The sequence below is a fragment of the Erinaceus europaeus genome, chromosome 17, assembly GCF_950295315.1.
Source record: "Erinaceus europaeus chromosome 17, mEriEur2.1, whole genome shotgun sequence".
Lineage (NCBI taxonomy): Eukaryota > Metazoa > Chordata > Mammalia > Eulipotyphla > Erinaceidae > Erinaceus > Erinaceus europaeus.
The window spans coordinates 74,046,858-74,068,740 of record NC_080178.1 but is presented as its reverse complement, the minus strand read 5'-3'; the positions used below and the strand labels follow the sequence as shown (position 1 = coordinate 74,068,740).

The window sequence follows — 21,883 nt, the reverse complement described above, 5'->3', positions numbered from 1 at the left end:
GCCTCGACTTCTCTGATGCAGGGTTGTGAGCAGAGAATGACACTGTCTCCTTCACGTTCCCTCCCAAGTCATCGCGCTGCACTGCAGGAGCTAGTCCTGGAGCGGCAGCAGGGCTGAATGTAGGGCAGCCACTTTGCCACAAGCGAGAAGGAAGTGCCGAGGGCTGGAGCAGCCATGGAAAGTGATCGGTTCCAGGTTTACTTTCAAGCTGAGTCAACAGGATCCTTTTACAGATTAATTGTGAGGTGTGAGAGAGGGAGAGGGAGAAGGAAAAGGAGAGGGAGAGAGAGGTAGGTGTCCAGGATGGCTGAAGTTTAGAACACAGATGTCCTAGAAGGAGGAAGGTGTACTCCCTTGAGAAGGATACAGAGCTGGAGCTGACCGGGAGTCAGAGGGAGAGCTGTCAGACCTCCACCTAAAGGTGCCTCCCAGTTGAACATCAAAACCCCGAGGTCCAGAGCCAGACTTAATCAAAACCCATTTTGATTCAGCATTCACTGTGTTGTGGTTAAACGAGTAGCACATTAACACCTCAGTGGCAGGAATGCTTAGCTTTGTTGGGTCTCACTGTCCTCTGCTATAAAGTGAAAAAGACAGTGGCTCACCGGGCTAAGCACGCATAATGTGAAGTACAAGGACCTGTGCAAGGATCCGGATTCAAGCCTCGGCTCCCCACCTGCAGGGAGGTTGCTTCATAAGCAGTGAAGCAGGTCTACAGGTGTCTCTCTTTATCTCTCCCTCTCTGTCTTCCCCTCCCCTCTCAATTTCTCTCTGTCCTGGCCAACAGAAATGGAAAAAATGTCCACCAGGAGTGGTGGATTCACAGTGCTGGCACCAAGCCCCAGTGATAATCCTGGAGGCAAGGCAAAAATAGATAAATAAGGGGCCGGCTAGTAGTGCAGTGGGTCAAGCGCACATGGTGTGAGGCCCAAGGACCAGCATAAGGATCCAGGTTTGAGCCCCCGGCTCCCTGCCTGCAGTGGGGTCACTTCAGAAGTGATGAAGCAGGTCTGCAGGTGTCTATCTTTATCTTCCCCCTCTGTTTTCCTCTCCTCTCTTGATATCTCTCTGTCCTATCCAACAATAACAACAGCAATGAAATGGAAAAAATGGCCTCCAGGAGCAGTGGATTTGTAGTGCAGGCACCAAGCCCCAGCAATAACCCTGGAGGTAATAAATAAATAAATAAATAAAGTGAAAATAACTACTGTAATAAAGACAATCTCATTTACTTGGAAAAGCTTCCTCTGAGGGAGGTGTCATTCCCTCCATCTTGTAGATAAGAACATCAAGGCTTGGGGTGGCTGTGTATAAATAAATAGATAAATAAATATCCTGCACAGTTAGGAAGCGAGAGCCCAAATTCAGCAGAATTTTCTGACTCCAGAACCACTGTGCTCCAGGGCTTCTGTGTGGACATTTCCTTCACATCCACCCCAGGGCACCCTGGCAGCGAGACACCAGCTTTCTTATTACGGTGACTCGGTGCACAACTGTGTATAATGTACAGCTCATCTCCCCTCGCAGACAGGCGCTCTACCACTGAGCTCTCTCCCCGCATCTGCACATTCTGAATCCGTAGGACACACACACACACACACACACACACACACACACACACACACACCTGGACCACTGACAGGGTAATTCTGAGAGTCCCCATTTAGCCGATGAGAAAACTGAGGCTTCAAGCTTTGTGGTGTGTCCACCTGAGAACACTGGAGAATTTTTCTCCAATGTCCACTTGTGCGCTGCTTTCCAGCTAAGGGTCCTGACTTTTAATAGGCAGTGCATGTATGTGGGCAGGGAGGGCTGGGGAGGGGAGGCAAGTCGGAGGCTCCAAGAGGGAGCTCAGGGAGGGGTGTGACCTTTGTCCAGGTGGAGCCACAGCTATTTACACACCTGTTTCCCTTCTAAGTGAGATCTGTGTCCTGCAGCCCATCAGGCAGTGGGCTCAGGGTGAGCAGAAAGGGCACGAGCTCTTGGCAGGCGAGACCAGCTTTTATCAAATAGTGATGTAAGCAAAGCTATATGCAGGTAGGACACAAGGGCTTCAAAGGCATTGAATGAGCCTTTACAAAAAATCTTGGGGTCAGGGTGGCTCCCAGGAAGAACTAACAGATTCCCAGAGGTGAGAAGGCTGGGTAAGAGGTAACCAGGGAAATAGAGCATTAACACAAGACACTTGGGCAGAAAGGATGCCAGCGGTTCCTGGTCCTGATGATCTCCCAGCGTCAGGACTGACTGAGACAGCTAACCACTCCTCCTGTCCTGTCACCCTTCCCAGACCCTGGAGTCTACATGCTTCTTGTCTGTGTCCCTTGCCATCTCTTCTCCCCAGCTTCTGCTTATTTGGGTGGCCTAGAGTATAGTCCTGGTCCCCACCTACATTCATACCCTTAGTGATGCACCCAGGGGTTCTGGTTTTATTTCTTTATTTTTAATAAAGAATAGGAAGGAGTGCTTCCAATGGAGGGGATGGGACACAGAACTCTGGTGGTGGGAACTGTATGGAACTGTGCCCTTGTTATCATACAATCTTGTTCATCATTATTAAATCACTAATAAGAAACTAAGAAAAAATAGATGAAGGGGGGAGAGACGCCAGCAGCATTGTGTCACCACTCGTGAAGCTTCCCCCTATAGTTGGGGACTGGAGGCTTGAACTCAGGCCCTCCAGCACTGTAATGTGTGTGCACAACCAGGTGTGCCGCCACCTGGCTCCTGTTCATGAAGTTTTAAGGCTTACATGCCACCACCCACTCAAATGACACTAGCAACACACTCCTGAATGCTTATCTGCAGGTAAGTGAGTGTGGGGGAAACTAGGGCACTTGGCTATTGGAGGGATGGCCTGGAGGTGGGGGTGGGGGGAGGCGGGTCTGAGGCAAGACTGTCAGGTGAAAAGAGACACAAAATTTTTCTGGGGACTCCAGAGATCAGAACCCAGACTGCTGGGAGAAAAGGGCAGGAAGACTGACTTAACTGCATGTCTCGAGTCCTCCATCTAGGATGGTTACCCATCAGTCATCAAGCAATGAGAGGTCTGCCTCAGTGCTCTGCAGAAGAATCATTGAACAGCCCCAATATCCTCCAGTCCTCCACGGAACACTGCCTGACCTAGGCCTCTCAGTCACAGACTCTCATTCCAGTCTATGCAACAAGACAACTTGAGACACTATAGCAGAACCATTAAAAATAAAGAGGGAGTAGGGGCTGGGTGGAGGTCCACCTGCTTGAGTGCACATAGGACTATGTACGAGGATCCACGCTGGGACCCAGCTGTGAGCCCCGGCTCCCCACCTGCAGGGGGGTTGCTTCACAAGCAGTGAAGCAGGTCTGCAGATGTCTATCTTTCTCTCTCTCCCTCTCTATCTTCTCGTCCTCTCTCAATTTCTCTCTGTCCTACTTAATAAAAATTAGAAGGAAAAAAAGGGGAAAAAATGGCCACTGTGAGCAATAGATTCATAATGCCAGCACTGAGGCCCAATGATAACTCTGGTGGAAATATAAAAATAAAATAAAGTGGTGTCAGGTGGTAGTGCAATTGGTAGAACTCACCAATGTGAGTTGTATGAGGACCTGGTTCAAGGCCCCAGACACCATCTGCAGTAGGGAAGCTTCACAAGACATGGAACAGTGCGGCAGGTGCCTCTTCTCTCTCTCTGTCTCTGTCTCTCACCCTCTATCAAAATGAAAGAAGAGAGTCTCCTTCCAACTCCACCTCCCTCTGCACTTGCAGGTGTCAGTGCCTTGCCAGCACCTGTGTTGCTTGGGTGCCTGGCGTTGACTTGTTGCTGAGGTGGGTGTTTCTGGTCCGTGGCAAACCGAGCAGGATGGAGCTGCTGCAGAGGGGGCTCTCGGGACTCTTACTTCCTCTTACCCTGTAGTGCAGGTATGTCTGCCTGCAAGGATATTCTCTCTCCAAGCTGGACAGTGGAACTTCTGAGGCAAGACCCTGCACTCACAGGCCAGGTACTAACAGGGAAATTGGACCCAGATTCTCAGAAAAGCACAAAGAAGCAAACAATAAGCCTAGCACTGAGAGAAAATAATTTATCATGTAGTATTTTTTTTCTTCCATCATTTTCCCTGGTGCAAGTGGTTCTGAAAATTAGTTCCAGGGAGTTTCCAAGGTTGAATTTCTTGTGTAATATTACTAAGATGTTCTTTTCCCTGTTTGCTCTCTTAGAATGGATAATAAAGTTTTCCATAAAAATAGAAGGAAAAGTATGGATCGACCAGTCAACACCCATGTTCAGCGGGGAAGCAATTACAGAAGCCAGACCTCCCACCTTCTGCAACCCACAATGACCCTGGGTCCATGCTCCCAGAGGGTTAGAGAATGGGAAAGTTATCAGGGGAGGGGATGGGATACGGAGTTCTGGTGGTGGGAATTGTGTGGAGTTGTACCCCTCCCATCCTACAGTTTTGTTAAAGTCTCCTTTTTTAAATAAATAAATTAATTTAAAAAATAATAAAATTTTTAAAAAATTTAAAAAAAGAAGGAAAAAGATGGCTGCCCGAAGGATCAAGCCCTGCAGGCACCGAGCCCCAACAATAACTCTGGTGGAGAAAAAAAGGGGGGTGAGGAAAGGGGAGGGGAGGGAAGTGAAGGGAGAGAATCAAAGATGAGAGTGTTATAATGAAGAGAAGAGAAATACACCGGACCCATCAAAAAAATTAATCCAGAATTGACTAAATTCAACTGAGCTCCCTGTCAGTCAGAGCAAAAGGGTTATGGGACTGCTCATTTCAACTCCTAACAAAGTAACAGTCAACCTGGGAGACATGTAGAGTCCTGAGCTAGAAAAAAGCAATTTCCCACATAGGGTCCAGGTATCTCTGGCCCTAAGATGCTGATGGAGATGGTGTTTACTGCTGGGCTTCTACAAGGGTCTCTCAGACCACAGAAGTGGGTGGGATGTTGGCTTCTGGTGGGATCTTCTGGTACCCCAAGCCCCCACCTTCCTGGTGAAACTGAAGGGGCATCCCAGGGGGGGGGGGTCACAGTCCCACTCCCCCTATCGCCCCCCCCCACTCCCCAGGTCCGATATTTCTTTCTGTGACTAAGGCTGAAACTAAGTTTGCCCAACCTGAGGGCGTATCTGCCCGGCTACTAGAGGGCCATGTGGGGACAGGCTTCCACTCAACGTGCTTTCACTCAACGTGCTAGTGAGACCCCAGTGTCCCTCTGGGTACCTCAGGCTTGTCTGAAAAGCCATGATAGCAACAGAATCTAGCTCGCTGGTGTGCAGCAGACAGGTGTGCACCTTCAGAGAAATGAACAAAGAATACGTGTGATGCATGAGAGCGGCAAGAGGACAGCGCACATCCAGGCAGCGGCAGTGGCTGCCCTCCATCTTGTTATCATTCGGTGGGAAAGTCAGGACTTGCGACCTTGTGTGTCCTTTCACACCGAGACTCTTCCTCTCAGCCCCAAGGTAGGGGCTCACAGGGAAGACCTTGTGGAAAAGGAAGCATGAGGTCACCATCACCCTGAGGAGGGTGTCCCACATCGCTGAAGCCCACAGTACCAGGCCATGGACACAACCTTGTTTGGACTGTGGCACCCAGCAGGCTCCAAGGCCCAGCCGCTGGCCTTCTCAGAGCTTCCCTTTCTTCTTGGTTTGCTGCTAGCAGGCAAGTGATAGCAGAAACCAATTGAACACATTTCTCCCTTCAACTCCTGCTGCTACTCCTTGTGCCAGCATCCCCAAACTCCCCTCCCCCCAGGAAGTGGGGAGAAAGCCCTACAAGGCTGTATTTGGGTCTTGCTGAGTTCACCTCCTGGAATACTAGTGTGCAAGGGAATGGGCATCCTGGCGTCTTCTCCCTGCCCAGAGTTTGATCATGGAGCTGGAGGGAGCCCTGAATGCCTGACCTACTCCTCCAGGCCCCTCAAACAGAGTATGCCTTCCAAGAGAATGCCACTGTTATCACTGCCTTTATTTTTTATGATTTTGCCTCCAGGGTGATCGCTGGGGCTCGGTGCCTGCACTAAGAATCCACTGCTCCTGGTGGCCATTTTCTTCCATTTGTTGTTGTTGTTGGATAGAACAGAAAGAAATTGAGAGAAGAGAGGAAGGAAGATAGAGAGGAAGGAGAGAAAGATACCTACAGACCTGCTTCACCGCTTGTAAAACAACCCCCCCCCCCCCGCAGGTGGGGAGCTGGGGGCTTGAACCAGGATCCTTGTTCTGGTCTCTGTGCTTTGTACTATGTGTGCTTAACCTGCTGTGCCACTGCTTGCTCCCCCCCCCCCCCCACTGCTTTTATTTTAAGAATGATGGGACTGGGTCTCCAGTGAGTTACTTGCCTGTGGCCACAGAGCCAGAGAGGCGGAACGAGGAATCTCTTTCAAGCCTCTGAAGCCAGGTCCAGGGGCCTCCTCCCTCTGTGCTGCTGCTTGTCCCACGTGGCCTCAAGCTGACGCACCACCTAGCACAAGCATCTCCTCTGACCCTGTGGATCCCAGATCCCCAGATGGGGCGGTGATAGCAGGCCCACCCATGGCACAGTTGAAAACAAAGGTCATTTCAGGTTCCCCTCACTACTACTGAACCCTAGTCTCCAGGTGTGTGTGTGTGTGGGGGGAGTGGCTGTATTCTTCCTTCCTTCCTTTTTTTCTTTTTTCTTTATTCATTGAATATTGACAGCCAGAAATCAAGAGGGAAGGGGAAGATAGATAAGGGAGAGAGACAAAGAGACACTTGCAGCCCTGCTTCACCACTTGTAAAACTTTCCCCTTGCAGGTGGGACCAGGGTCTCGAACCTAGGTCCTTGTACACTGTAACATGTGCTTAACCAGGTGCGCCACCACCCAGCCCCTCATGACTCTATTCTTACCTCCGTTCAGCTAGTCTCTGGCAGCACACCTGCCCCCTTAGCCACTCCCCCAACCAAACAAGCCTTGGTATTTCCCTCACGCCCCCCCCCAAATGCCAAGCCACATGCTGCCTCCTAGGGGTGTCTGTCTTCTGGGGCCAGATCCACAGGTTGCACCCCCTCCACAAGCTCCATTGGTGCCCCCAAGGATGTCCCCGGTCCTCCAAGACCAAAGCCGTTCCTCCCTGGGCAAGCTGGTCACAGTCCTGTTCAGCGACCTGGTGGGATTGCAGACTCAGCCTTGCTGAGTATAGACATGGGGTCTCTGGAAGGTGGTGGTGCTGCCTTGTAGTCTAGGGTGCACCTGCCTCAGTGCTCTGCATGCCTCCCAGCTAAGTGGTTCTTGTTCTGTGTCTTTAAAATACTTGAGGCAGCACTGCTTCACTACTCATGAAGGTTTCCCTCTGCAGGTGAGTGGGGGGAGGGGGGCGAACCTGGGTCCTTGTGCTTGTGTGGGGAGCCCTGCTGCCATAAAAAAGTCACAGAGAGCTCTGAGCTGGGTGTCCACTCAGTAAACAGATGTCCAGAGTGCCCAGTGAGGCCCTGAGCCACCTAAAAAGAGGTCTCTCTCTCTCAAACACACACACACACACACACACACAAACATACACACACACACACACCTGCCACCGACAACAAGGACTTAGACCATGCACACTGATTATTTACACACATTTTATACAAATGCAGTCACGTAAACAGTCCACCTGCTCCCCACTTGTACACTGCCTCCCTTTACCCAGCACTGTCCACAGCTCACAGCCTTCCCAAGCAGGCATGCACTCGGCCATGCTCCTATACATGCTGTCACATGCCTGTTCACACCCTCCATGGGGCACCTCTTGCTCACTGCCCTTGAAGCTGGTGCCAGGAGGGGAGGATAAATGAGGGTGCTTGGGACCCAGGACAGAGCAGAGTGCGGAGGGTGGATCAAGTCTCCCAGGAGTCACGGGGAGGGGGGCTTTTACTCATGGAACAACCAGGGCCTGGATGCCCAAAGAGCCCCCTTCCCTTCCCCCTTGAAGCCCTGAGCCATTCATGCCTGTGGCCCCAGGAAGTCCAGACAAGTCTAATTCAGTTTCCAAACTCAACTTGACTGGCAATTTATTTAGGCCAATTGGCCATCCCGCCTGCTTTGCATCACCAACTCCATGTGGATCCGTTCAAATGCTGCAACCCCCACCCCCACCCCTGGGCAGACTTAATTAGGCAGAAAATCTGACCTGAAGCCTCTGGGGGCCCAGGGCCTGGACTCCAGCCAGGGCTCTGCTGACTGGCCCTCCTGCCTGCAACCTTGTCCCATCCCAGAATTCTCCAAGGCAATCAAGTCCAGCCATCTCAGTACGGCTGATGAAACTGAGGCCCAGAGAGGGGGAGCCACTTGCTAAGGTCACAGAGCAAGTGAGTGTCCGGACCAGAATGCAGATCCTTGCACCAGTTCACTGCTGTCGCTTTGCTCCTGGAACGCCCAACTGCCAGAAGACAGATCCTCATGGCGAACCCCTGAATGATTCTGAAAGACAAGCACAATTTTCTAAAGATGACTAAGACATAAATAATGTATCGATGGAAGTCAAAGCACACATTGGTCATTTTAATAGATAGTAAATTGCCTTTCTGATTGATGGTTCTAGGGGTGGGATTATGATAAAAATAACTTGGCGATGTATAAAACATCTTCTTAAGTCAACAGATCGTTAGTAGGTTTGTCTGACTTTACAGCCAACAGCCTCATCACCCTGGTTACCATAGAAATGGGATGCCTTGCTCTGTTGCCATGGCTACCACTTTCTAGCACACAATTGGTGGGTCTCCCAGTTTGTGATTTGGTTGAGTAGTAGGGGGAGGTAGGAACCAGAAACCCCCAGCTTGGTGCTGTGCTGTGTTTTCTAGGGGACATGGCTTGTATTGTTTTGAGTGTTTACAGGGTGGCCACCGAGGTTGCCAGGCTGGCTGGCAGTTGCCCCCGAGCTGTCAGGAAAAGCCCCCAACTGGCAGCCTGGAGGGATGACCTCACCACTGGTCTAGATCCTAGGTTTGGGTGTGGGGGTGCATAGCTGCCATGGGGGTGAGCTAAGAAGAAGACCAAGTCCAGCAGGTGGGAGGGCATCAGTGAGCCCATAGGTGGTGGGCAGAACCTGGAAACGGCAGACCTGCGACCATGTGCAGCACACAGGCCCTGCTGCTCACCACCCGTGTGTGTGTGGTTGGGACGTCAGGTGTGCGCCTTTGCATGGCCACATCCACAGTGGCTGTGCTGACACAAAGACTGAGGTGTGTCCTCAGGTAGCTGTACTGTTCTGTGTCCTCTGGGAGACAGGACTTGGAGGCAGGCAACCCCTATCCCTCTCTGCAGCAGTGCAGCCCTGGGAGTGGCAGCCGGGGTTGCTGCCCTGGACCTGCCAGGCAGAGATTCCTTCCCTCCCAAGGTCCACCGCTCCCGTCCCCATGAACACACCCACTTCCTTCTGCCTGGGCTCCTGGGCACTGAGATGTGGTCTCTTACCCTTGCTGGCCTGTGGGAGGTGGGTCAGGCAGGCATTCAGGATAGGCTAGGACATGTGGGTATAGGTATGTGTGTGTCTGTGTGTGTGTGACAGGGCACGTAAAGACATGTATGGTGTCTGTGTGTGTGTAGAAGGAACACAGACAGGAGCGTAAGCATATGCATGGGGTGCGTGTACAAGTTCACACACAGGCTGTCGGCACTGACTCACCGCGTGTCTCCTGGGGCTGCTGGTGCCCCACGTGCTGCAAATCCTGGACACCAGTTAGACCTGGGACAGAGTCAAGTGAGGTGGGTCCAGACACCAGTTGCGATGACTCAGTAACTCGTTCGCTCACCAGGAACAGGAATAATCTGCTTTAAGAATTCAGCCGTGGGCAGACCTGGTAAGTGCACATGTTACATACAATGTGCATGGACCCAGGTTCAAACCCCTGGTCCCCACCTGCAGTGGGAAAACTTCAAGAGTGGTGAAGCAGTGATGCAGGGGTCTCTCTCTCTCTCTTTCTCTCTCCACCCCCTTCCCTCTCAATTTCTCTGTCTCTATCTAAAATAAATACATACATAAAAACTTTTTTAAAAATTCAGCTATGGGAGCCACACCCCAAGATGGGACTATCCGAATGCACAGAGCTTGGGCGACTCCTAGGGTGAGGAGAGCTAGGATTCTGGAGCTGAGGTTCAAGCCTCAGTTTCACTACTGGCTTTGAGTCACTGGTTCAGAGAGGAAGTTCTCTGCACCTGTTTCCTTTCTGGCACAGTAGGGCCTGATCCGCCTCACCAGGTCAGTGGGAGGACTAAAGCGCAGAGAGGACCCTTCAGTGTGATGACTGCTTCCTCTCCTCCCAGTCTTAGCCATCCTGGTGATGGGCAGAGAGAGCTGGGGACTCGCGAGGGTGTCAGCACTGTCAGCGACCTTCTAGATGTGGGCATCAGAGTGAGGCGGTCACACCTTCTTCCACAGCCCCAGTGAGTGTCCACTTGGTCCTGGGTATTGCTGCGAACAATTGTGACAAAGGACCAGTCAGCAGAGGAGATGGGAGACAAGCCACCCATGCAGCATAGACAGGGCAGGAGGTCTGGCTCCCCCAGAGAAGTTCCAGAATTGGCTCTAGACCTGGCTTCTGTCTTCCCCCACCCACACTTTTAGGGCCTGGGGGCCACAGAGCAAAGAACCTAGGCATGTGACCATGGATTGCAGGGAACAATGACTTTTCTCTGTCTCCCCTTCTAAGGCCTGGTCATTCTCCAGGCTTCATTCTCCCATTAGGGCGTGTCCCCTGAGGGAGCAAGTGAAAGGAGAACTCTGCACGCCACGGGGACACCTGGGAAGGCAAGGTTCCTGGGACACCAGGCTCTCTCTGGGTGCTTCCATGAGCCTCCCCAAGCACTAAAGAGCCAGAGCTGGAGAAAAGCTCCCTGCCTCCCTGGGGTGAATTTAGAGATAGGTGGGGACAGCGGAGGCTCCTATCTGCTGCCTCAGAAGGGCCAAGAGGAGCCACACCCAGAAGGTGCCCCAGAGAAGGACTGCTTAGTGTGTGCATGAAGGGGTGAGCAGGCTTTTCCGAGCCAGGCAGAAACACACATGATGGGAGAAGCAGCAGGTGCTCAGACATGGATGGACATGGGGGAGGCAGTGTGTGGTCAGAACAGTGGAGACTTGGACGTGATAAAAATACCATACTGGGCATAGAGAGGGTTGTTCTTCTTCTTCTTCTTCTTCTTCTTCTTCTTCTTCTTCTCCTTCTCCTTCTCCTTCTCCTTCTCCTTCTCCTTCCCCTTCCCCTTCCCCTTCCTCTTCTTCCTCTTCTTCCTCTTCTTCCTCCTCCTCCCCCCTCCTCCCCCCCTCCTCCCACCTCCTCCTCCTCCTTCTCCTCCTTCTCCTCTTCCTCCTCCCCCTCCTCCCTCCCACCTCCTCCTTCTCCTTCTCATTCTTCTTCTTCTTTTATTTCTGGGGCTCAGTGCCAGCACTACAAATCCACTGCTCCTGGTGGCCATTTTTTCCACTTTATTGACTGGGACAGACAGAAATTGAGAGAGGAGGGGGATATCGAGAGGAAGAGAGGAAGAAAGACACCTGCTGAACTGCTTCACCACTCATGAATCGGATCCCCTGTAGGTAGGGAGCAGGGGCTCAAACCCTGACCTTTGTGGGTCCTTGCACTTTGTACTGTGTATGCCACCACCTGCCTCCCTCCCCCTCCCCCTCCCCCTCCCCCTCTTTTCTTTATGAGAGCACTGCTCAGGTCTGGCTTATGGTGGAGGGGGGTGGGGGACTTAATTTGCAACTTTGCAGCCTCAGGCATGAGAGTCTCTTTGCATAACCATTATGCTGTCTACCCCCACCCTAGGGTTCTTCTTTGTGGGTGGTATGGCCATTGGCACAGGTAGAGCTGGACCCCCAAGGGTCATCTCTCTGGTAGTTGTATGGAGGGTAGGCCAGTGGTTGAGACTGAAGCCTAACACCTGTTATCTATTATGGCAGTGGCCCTGCTGGGAGAGCCACGCATGAGCAGAAGAGATAGGTAGCTAAATGAGAAATGTTTGGAGGGGATAGAAGTATGGCTGTTGGGGCAGGGAGAACTTCCCTGTTCTCCTTCACTGACCAGGCTTCCAAGCTCAGGGGTCTCTCGGTCACCCAGTGTGTGTGTTTCTCTGCTCTCACAAGTGCCAGGACACAGTCTAGAGGTGGGCATGGCCTGCCCCTTCAGGACTCTGGGCTGTAAATACCAAATGCATAGCCTGGGGGGGGGGATGTTTTCAACTCTAAGAGCTTTAGTAATGCTACTGATGGAAAGATTTATGGACTGTGGTGCCAGACAGTGCCACACCTGGCTAAGTGCACACATTACAATGTGCAAGGACACAGGTTCAAGGCCCTGGTCCCCACCTGCAGGGGAAAAGCTTCACAAGTGGTGAAGCAGGGCTACAGGTGTCTCTCTGTCTCTTTCTCTGTCTCGGCCTCCCCTCTCAATTTCTCTCTGTCTCTATCCAATAATAACTAAAACAGTAAAAAGAAGGCTTTCTGGAGCTAGACAAACTTGGGTCAGAGATGGTGGCCTTCCCCAGTTGCTTTCACCTCAGTGACAGCTGAGGTCAGCAGCCTCTGGCCAGTTAAGAGCTGTTTGTGGAGTTGGGAAAGCTGGCTTCCGTCTCTGTCCTATCTGTGACAAGTGTAGACAGATACCCCTTGTGTACTGGAGCCCCCAAACTTCTCTTTTCAGTCCTCTAGCCTCAGCTTGAGAAGGAGCTCAGGAGAACACAGACTGTACTTTCCTCTGTGCTGGGCACAAAAGAACAGGTGGATAGAGGTGTGGATGGATGCATGGATGGATGGAGGGGTGGAAGGAAAAGAGAGAGGGAAAGAAATAGAAAAGAGGAGGATGGATTTTGGCATGCCCAGTTTAGTACACACATTACCGTGCACGGAGACCCAGGTTCGAGCCCCCACTCCCCGCATGCAGGGGGGATGCTTGATGGTGGTGAAGTGGGGCTACAGGTGTCTGTCTTTCTCTCTCTATTTCTATCTTCCCCCTCCCATCTCAATTTCTCTCTGTCCTATCAAATAATAGAAATAGAAAAATGGCTGCTGGGAGCAGTGGATTCATAATGTGAAAGAAAGAAAGAAGGAAAGAAAGGAAGGAAGGAAGAAAGAAAGAAAGGGAAAAGAAGGAAAGAAGAAAAGAGGAAGAAAGGGAAGAATGGATGAATGGTGAATAGAAGGGAGAAAAGAAGGGAAAGGAAGAAGGAAGCAATGGGAGGAGGGAGGTAGATGGATGCATGAGTTAAGGAGAGGAAGCCATGAATAAAAGGAGAAAGGGATGAGTGTATGGAAGAAGGAAGAGAAGGCAGATTAAAACAGGAAGACTGACGGCAGATGGACGGATGGACGGCAGGAAGGAGGCGCAGGTGTTTGGGAGGAAGGGCGCGCATAGGGACCACGCCTGCCAGAGGCCCTGAGGAAGCTTCTGGAGGGCTACACAGCACCCGCTACCCGCAGGACTGTTGCCACACAGGAATGTGTGGCCTGGATATCTTGGCCCAGGTCATCTTTAAAGGCCATTTTTTTTGCTCTGACATTCTGAAATGCTACCTTTGTCCCTTCCCCTTTCTTCTCCCTTTCCCCCACTTTAGAAGGTGACTCGGAAGACTTCTGTAGTTCCCGGTTCCTTGCAACTTCCATATCAGGGTGAGATCCAGGTCCCATGGCCATATGCTAACCCAGAGGACTGTTCAGGGACTTTCAGTGCTTCCCTGCTCCTCCATTCATCAGTGGAGAGGTCCAACAATGAAAACTAAAGAAATCAGTAGGGGCCAGGCGGTGGCACACACATTACAGTGCACAAGGACATGGGTTCAAGCCCCTGGTCCCCACCTGCAGGGGGAAAGCTTCACGAGTGGTGAAGCAGGGCTGCAGGGGTCTCTCTGTCTCTCTCCCTCTCTATTTCCCCACCCCCTCTAGATTTCTGTCTCTACAGAAATAAATAAAATACTAAAAAAAAAAAAAGTAGTCAATCCAGCCATGCAAGCAGGAGGGAAAAAAATGCCTGCACTCCTGAAAACAAAGCCACCTCTGCCACAACCCTTTAGTTCTCCTGGGGCCAGACAAGCATAACCCCCTAGCCTGGCCTCTGCCCGGGGGCTGGTCTCTCTGTTCTGGACGGCAGGCCTCCCCCTTTGACGCTGTGTGTCTCTCCCCTACAGTACGTGGCCTTCGCCTCCCTCTTCTTCATCCTGGTCTCCATCACCACCTTCTGCCTGGAGACCCACGAGCGCTTCAACCCCATCGTGAACAAGACAGAGATCGAGAATGTTCGGAACGGCACGCAGGTGCGCTACTACCGGGAGGCGGAGACGGAGGCCTTCCTCACCTACATTGAGGGCGTCTGCGTGGTCTGGTTCACCTTCGAGTTCCTCATGCGAGTCATCTTCTGCCCCAACAAGGTGGAGTTCATCAAGAACTCACTCAACATCATCGACTTTGTGGCCATCCTGCCCTTCTACCTGGAGGTGGGCCTGAGCGGACTGTCGTCCAAGGCGGCCAAGGACGTGCTGGGCTTCCTGCGCGTGGTGCGTTTTGTGCGCATCCTGCGCATCTTCAAGCTGACACGCCACTTCGTGGGGCTGCGGGTGCTGGGCCACACCCTGCGCGCCAGCACCAACGAATTCCTGCTGCTCATCATCTTCCTGGCCCTGGGCGTGCTCATCTTCGCCACCATGATCTACTACGCCGAGCGCATCGGCGCTCAGCCCAATGACCCCAGCGCCAGCGAGCACACCCACTTCAAGAATATCCCCATCGGCTTCTGGTGGGCCGTGGTCACCATGACAACCCTGGGCTATGGAGACATGTACCCGCAGACGTGGTCCGGCATGCTGGTGGGGGCGCTGTGCGCGCTGGCGGGCGTGCTGACCATCGCCATGCCCGTGCCCGTCATCGTCAACAACTTCGGGATGTATTACTCCTTAGCCATGGCTAAGCAGAAACTACCAAAGAAAAAAAAGAAGCATATTCCACGGCCACCACAGCTGGGATCTCCCAATTATTGTAAATCGGTCGTAAACTCTCCGCACCACAGTACTCAGAGTGACACATGTCCGCTGGCCCAGGAAGAGATTTTAGAGATTAACAGAGCAGGTAGGAAACCTCTTAGAGGCATGTCAATCTGACCTTTCAACCTCCATCCCCCTGTAGCGATGATTCCAGATTCAGTCAGACTGCTTCCTTAATTCCGTGGGGTGATCCCCCCGGACCGCACGCTCGGGTGGCCTCATTCACAAGGCAAGAGCCTGCTCGAGGAACCTCCTTGGTGGCCCCGGGTAAGGAGGCTGACTCGGCTGGTGTCATGAGGTTCTGAAGAGACGCCGGCCCATGAGGCTGCTGAGAACTCTCTTAGCAGGAGCTCCAGGGTGGGCTGCTGCTTTGGTGGGCAGGAGCCAAGCCTGAGTCTCCAGCTCAGTCCACTGACCCAGTGTCGAGGCAGCAGGTCAGGGGTAGGTGTGATTCAGAAATGCCAGCCAGCTCCTGACTGGTCCTTACATGGCGCACTTCAGGCCGTGCACAAGGCCCAGAGGGTGCATGGGACCTGGCAGGAAGGTCCCTGCAAAAACAGTAGCCACGATTTTTTTTTTTTTCCTGTCTTCCCTGCCTCCCCACAGCAGAGCCTGTTTCCATAGCCGAGTAGAATTCCTGCTCCAATTCCAGCTGCCTGATTCCAGGCTTGTCCTAGGAGATACCTCTAGCCGTCTGTAACAAGCTTATTCCCCTAGCCTACCCCACCCTCCCACACACACACCCCAGCATGCTGAACCAACTCATCTTCTACCACTCTAGAGTTTAGCGTTTATCCTTAGGAACCTGTTGGAGTGACTCTAGCTTTCACGTTGTCTATTTGGGTTGACGGTCGAGTGGGAGTTTCTGGTGGCCTTCTGATGGAAGTGGCTGGTGAGCAAGGCAGCAGAGAGGGCCACCACCACTACCCAGGGGCAACTTAGAGGAAAGCAAATGCTTCAGCCCAGCACCCACCTCCCACCCAGGGTTCTCCCTATCTCGAGCGGTAGGGATGCAGCAGCAATATACCACATCCCAGCCGGTGTGCTACACTTGCCTGTGAATTCACTGGGGGTCAGGGAGGGGTGGGGGCCATTAAACAATACTAGTCACCGTGGGATATATTCTAATATCCCATGGCTAGTGGTTCGTTATGGGACTCTCAGTTTTATGAGAACCTGCACATAGCACATAAAGTTGATCACGGAGCTCTGGTCTGAAGATATAAAGCCCGTAGTCTACCTCCACCCATGGAAAACCATCCATTTATTCTGTGGACACAGGAATTTCAAGGGAATCCATGACCCAGAGAAGAGTGGCCATGCTGAGCTGAAAAGGGGTTCTGGGGTGATGGGGGTTGAGTGATCGATAGGGGGCATTCAGCCTGGGTGGGCACTCCCTGGGGGAGCAGGCAAATTTAGCCCTAGGAAAGCAACTACCCCCAAGTTTGGGGGACCTTCTCCAGTAGGTGATGAGTCTTTCTTCCCTGATAATGTGCCCTCTGGCCCACCCCTCCACCCTCTTCCCACTCTGGCCTTATCCCACATATCACCTTCAGACCCCACAAGGACTTTCCAAACCGTTGGTCCAAGCCTGTGACCCTCCCCACTCTCTGGAATTCCTCTGAGCACCTGAGAGGGAACAGGGTTCAAGTCTTGGGCTGTGAGTGGGTCTCAGAGACAGGATCAAGGGGCCTGAGGTGAGGCAGGGCTCCCTGGCCAAGGTACTGGACACGTGCTGTTCTGGACACATCGGCCCTTTGGCTTTAGGAGGTAAGGAAAGCTTCTGGGGCTCTGAGAGGGTCAGGGCAGGCCTAGCCCTCAGCTGCATGACAGGCCTCAGCAGGAAGAGCTGTCTGAGTGGCACTATCACAGCTAGGCCCTCACAGCATCCCCCAACTGGCTCTTTCAGGATTTGTGTTCCAAGTTTAGGTGTCCTGGAGCAGCTTGCCAGGGGTCCCAGTTCCCTCCAGCCGGGTTTCAATGCCTCCACATTCTCAGACAACACACACACACACACACACACACACACACACACACACTGCAGACCTGTGTGCTCTGACACACATGCTTCCTAGCCCTCAAGCTCACACTCCTCTTCAATCTCCCAAGCCCCACAGTTATCCTGTTTCTGGGAACCCCCTGCTTCCGGTCCCAAGTCTCAGGGTCCCAGAAGCTCCAGATGTCTCCAGTTCAGGAGGTGCCAGGTCCCCCTAAGCTTGCCTTCTGGAGCCTGGAGACCTGGGTCCTCCCCACCGCCTCCTCCTTCCACATGCAGTAGCCCAAGGCCCTTTCCCTGGTGGTGCTGTCCTGAGGTGCAGGCCTGTGCACCTCAATTCTGAGAGCTCTTTGAGCCTCACCCCTCACTGGAACACTCCACCCTGCAAAAGCTGGTGCGGCAAGAGTGCTTAGGGAGCCCTGCCCTCTGCATATGTGAGCCCCTTCCCAGCCACCCTCGTTTCTGATTACAGCTATGCACCTAGAGGGGCTGGAGCCAGTGGGAGCCAGTGTGGGGTAGGCTGTGGCAGGAGGAATGCGTGTGGGGGTCAGAGGCAAGGCAGACATCTATGGGGGTGGGGAGAAGACCCTCAGAAGATGAGGATGGAGCCAGGCAGGTCTTTCGTTGCACTCCAAGGGGCATCAGGTGACCTCAGGAAACCTCGGGTGCTCCAGTCCCCTTGTAAAACCCAGTTTGGGGGCAAATGCAGCATGCTGGACTCTGACGGCACCCCGTTGGGCTGGACCCCCACACTCAAGCAAAGGCCTCCCCGTCACGCCAGCAGCACCTTTCCCTCCCTCGCTGTCTGTCCTGAAGCCTCAGGTCTGTGTGTCTGTGAGGGGTGATTTGGTCTCCCCTGTCCATGGCTGGTATGTCCTCAGTGTTTGGGGTGCTTGTCCTGGGGTGATCATAGAAGGCAGTTTTCCTCTGGTTGTAAGGCCTCACAGGGTGGAGGGTACCAAAAATGTGCCCCCCAAGTCAGGGATGGCCTGGAACTAAGGGTCCAGGAGAAGCCACTCCTCTCCAAGAAAGGTACTTACTGCCCTGGACAACTCCTTTCGTCTTGCTGTGTCCATTGAGTGTGTACTTTCCATCTCTGCTCCTGTGATGTGGGTTGGTCCTTCATGGTGCTGTGTCTGGGGACTGTGGGGTTCACCACTAAGGGAGATGGGGCTGGCACAGGGGAGGGGTGGTGGCCAGACCCCCTAATCACAGGCACATTGGGTAGCAGTGGCGTCCCGGAGAGCCTTACTGGGCCACCAGGAGCTACTACTGCAGCCTCTGGGTTCTCTGTTGGGGACAGAATGGGGGGGGGGGGTCCTCCCCTGAGCTAAGACCAAAAGGCCCCTGTCCCTAGGCCTCCAATTCCCTGCTGGGCTGTTGCGGTGCCAACAGCAGTGCTGAGAGGGTGATGGGATTGGGCTGAGGGGGCCAGCAGGGTGCAGGGCTAGTCCCTCCATGCAGACAGGACGACAGGATTTTGCTCCGGCAGAGGGAGGGAGGGCAGTTGGTGCCCTAAGTGACCCCCAGGAATTAGGGGGAAGTGACGGAGAAAATGCAGTGGTTCTGGGGGACAAGCCTGGTGTTCTTTTCTGTGTTGTTCACATTCTCTCTTTCCCTCTCTCTCCACTAATCACATTTCTCTCTCTCCTTGTTTTGTTGCATGATTTGTGCCGGGTTTTGTGACTATACTCCGCTTGTGTCTCTCACAGACTGCCCCCACTTAGCTGGGGGCTTTTCCCCTGAGTCCCACCCCTGACTTGGGCAGACCCCTGGGGATAAACCCAAGGAAATGCCCAGAACCCCCATAGCCACTCCCTCCCTCCACCCAGCCGGCCTAGCTCTGTGTGGCCCCCCGCCCCCCACACCCAGAGCTGGCATGAACAGTAAGTACATCAGCGGTGCCTGGAGACCAGGGTGGGAAAGTCAGCCCTGTTAGCTGAGGGCCTGGCCACCAGGTTCTCCTTGCTCTAAAGTTTAAAAAAAAATGATCCTCTCGGACGCTCATCTCTCTCAGCCCATTTCAAAGCCTGGAAACCATCTCTGTGAGACGCTGCTCATACTGCTATCTCATCATCTCAGACCGTGGGGCTGGGGAGGCAGGGCTCTTGGCCTTGTGGGGGCTGGGAGGGCAGTTGTCTCATTCACAAGACCCGGTGTGGTGGGAGGATGGAGCTTCCTGGATGAGCTTATGCCTCTGGCCTTTGTCACCAGTTTCTCACGTTCAGTGCTGGCCCCTCCCTGACTTCTCTCCTAGGCACCCCTCTGCCATTGGGGAAGGGAGCACTCACACTCTGCACAGATAAACAGCCCAGGGAGGCTGCAGCCTTCACCAACCCCCTGAACATGCCTACCTAGGCCTCTCCACTCCTCCAGGGTCACTGCAGGGGGAACCAGCAGCCCCCAGGGTTGTCCTAGAAGTCCTCCCAGAGAGAGAAGGATGCCACCCAGCTCACATCCACATGGAGATCCCTGCAGGGAAAGACAGACTGAGCCCTGTAAAACACCTGTTTCAGGAGCTGGAGCCTCTGGGGACATGGGGACAAGGGCTGGGGGTAGGGCAGTGAGTGGGGCTTGGTGCTTTGTGCAAAGCATGAGCTTCAGCCCCAACAGCCTCTGACCTGCCCTGGGCAGGAGACTGCAGACTGCACTGACTGGTGGGCTCCTCTCCTGCATGGAGACACTACCTGGCAGGATGCATCAACTCCCCCAAAGGAAATGCAGGGGCCAGGGATACCCCGACTTCCACACCCACTCTCTCCTCCCTTGTAGCACCCCCCATCTCCACTGATCTCCTCCCCCAGCCCAGAGACCCTTAGGAGGGAAGGCAGGGCCAGCCAGAGTGGGAGGCAGAGGGGCGTGTCTGGGGGGTGCATGAGTGTACCCCCAGACACACCCCAGTGCAAGGCAGCCCCTAGGCCCCAGAGAGGCTCCAGCCCCAGGCACATGGTGTCAAAGTTACCTTGATAACTGGCCTTTCTGGTTCAGAGTTCATGGGGAACCCAGCCCCTGAGACTTGTCAAGAAACACACTGTACGTGAAATGCTTTACCACCTTGTATGACAGAATTTTTTTAATTAAGTTCCAAAATTATGATGGGATTTTTTTTTTTTTTTTGGATTTGCTTTCCAAATAAACCTGATTGGTCCATTTCTCCTTTGACTGACTGCCTCTTTGTAGTGACACGTTGTGTGCACGGGCTGTGATCCCGCCTGCGGGCCTGCTGGGCGGGATCACTTCCGTGTGTTACCTGACATGAACTGGGTCACGGAAGAGGGTCACTCCAGGTGGAGACTGCCTCCTGGAGTCACACCCCTGTCTGTTCGGCTACCCTTGAGACACTCATCCTAGGTGAGTGAGGGAGCCCTGTACCTACCCGGAGGGCTGAGTCAGCTCCCCCCACCTCACCTAGAGGCTTCTGCTTTGAGGGCAGAATTGGGGCTGGGGTGGGGACTCAGCCCTCACAGACAGATTTAGCCCCTCTCAGCTCCCTAGGCTTTCCCAGCTCTGCTCCCTGGACTTGGGAGAGGGGGTGCTCCTTGCTCTGACCACACTTTGCTCCCCCTCCCCACCAATGTGCCCCCCTCCTCCCAGGTTCCTTCTCAGGCTACCACTCAGGCCAAGACTGCTTCCTGCCCAAGTCCATCAGCCGCTGTTGTCTTTACACATCCATTTGCTCTGCTTTGCCCCGATGCTGCTGAGAAGAGCCACAGGCCTGGGAGCCCTCCAGCCCCTTGGCCCGCTGTCACCACCTCATGCATTCACCCGTGTGCCTGAGCCAGCTGGCCAGGCCCACTCAGGATGGCGTGGCTGGAGTACACTGGCTTGACCTGTGTGGGGGGTCTGAGCAGGCTGAGTGACCACTGAGTGTGCAGGGCATGGAGCAGACTGAGTGGCCACGGTGGGTCTGTGTGGGATAGAGGAGGCTGTGTGGCCAGGCCTGGTCTTCTGGGAGCACAGGGCATTCAGAGAGACCAGGCTGGACCCGGGCAGGCTAAGTGACTGCACAGGATGTGTGTGTGTGTGTGGGGGGGGGGGGGTCAGGGAGGCAGCATGAGTGAGTGACTGGCCCAGAGATGGGAGGGGCAGAGCTGCTGATGGGGTGTGGGTGTGGCCAGGGGCCCTGAGCTACTGGGGTGGGCTGGGTGTGACCTGGCTCTGGTCAGCAGCTGAGGGGGTCTGAAAGGGCCACCTCTCTGGACTGGAACATTTCTGTGTGTGTGTCTGTCTTCTCCCTGAGCTCTGTGTCTGGTCCTCTGCCCATAACTGCATCCACACCATCCTGTCTCATCGGCCCTGTCCTGGGCACTGGTCCTGGCCCCTGGCATCGTGCTTGCTGGGTTCATCACCAACTCATCTTTTTGGAAACTTTGAGCAAACCCAGGAGCCCCTCCTCCCTGGCACTGCGGGCAGCTCACCGGCTGCCTGGAACACCCCTGGGACCCGCTTCCCTGACCCCAACCTCCACCATGGCCCTCTCTTCCATCCTGACCCTCAGGTTGGGCTGCCCCTGCCAACACCCCATCTTCGGCCTGTCCTTCCCCCAACTAAACAGTTTTCAGTGTCTCAATAGCTTCTGCTTATATGTTTGAAGATTCCAAACTGAATGGGGAGGTGGCGAAGGCCGCGCTGGCGAACGAAGACTGCCCCCACATAGACCAGGCCCTCACTCCCGATGAGGGTCTACCCTTTACGCGCTCGGGCACCCGCGAGAGATACGGACCCTGCTTCCTCTTATCAACTGGGGAGTACGCGTGCCCACCTGGTGGAGGAGTGAGAAAGGGTAGGTAGTGGGGGGTGGGCATTCTGCATCAGGGCCACCTGGCGCTCTTGCGGAAGGGTGGGGCGAGGGCGGTGGGTAGAGGGTGCTGAGGGGCAGGCAGGCTTACTGGGGGGGGGGGGTCAAGGAGCAGAAAGAGGCCCCAGGGTGGCCCCTGGAT

At 53.9% G+C, this 21,883-nt stretch overlaps 1 protein-coding gene across 2 annotated transcripts in view; it reads left to right on the top strand.

Annotated features, from left to right (window-relative positions):
• Window positions 1–21,883, top strand: part of KCNC1 (potassium voltage-gated channel subfamily C member 1) — a 59,245-nt gene that overhangs the window by 22,513 nt on the left and 14,849 nt on the right. The window contains exons 2-3 of one of the 2 annotated variants that reach the window (XM_007515854.3): window positions 14,099–15,032; window positions 21,538–21,726. In XM_007515854.3, the coding sequence (XP_007515916.1) occupies window positions 14,099–15,032; window positions 21,538–21,726 (1,123 nt within the window). The remainder of the gene's footprint in view (window positions 1–14,098; window positions 15,033–21,537; window positions 21,727–21,883) is intronic. The other variant, XM_060177069.1, reaches the window with a different exon arrangement.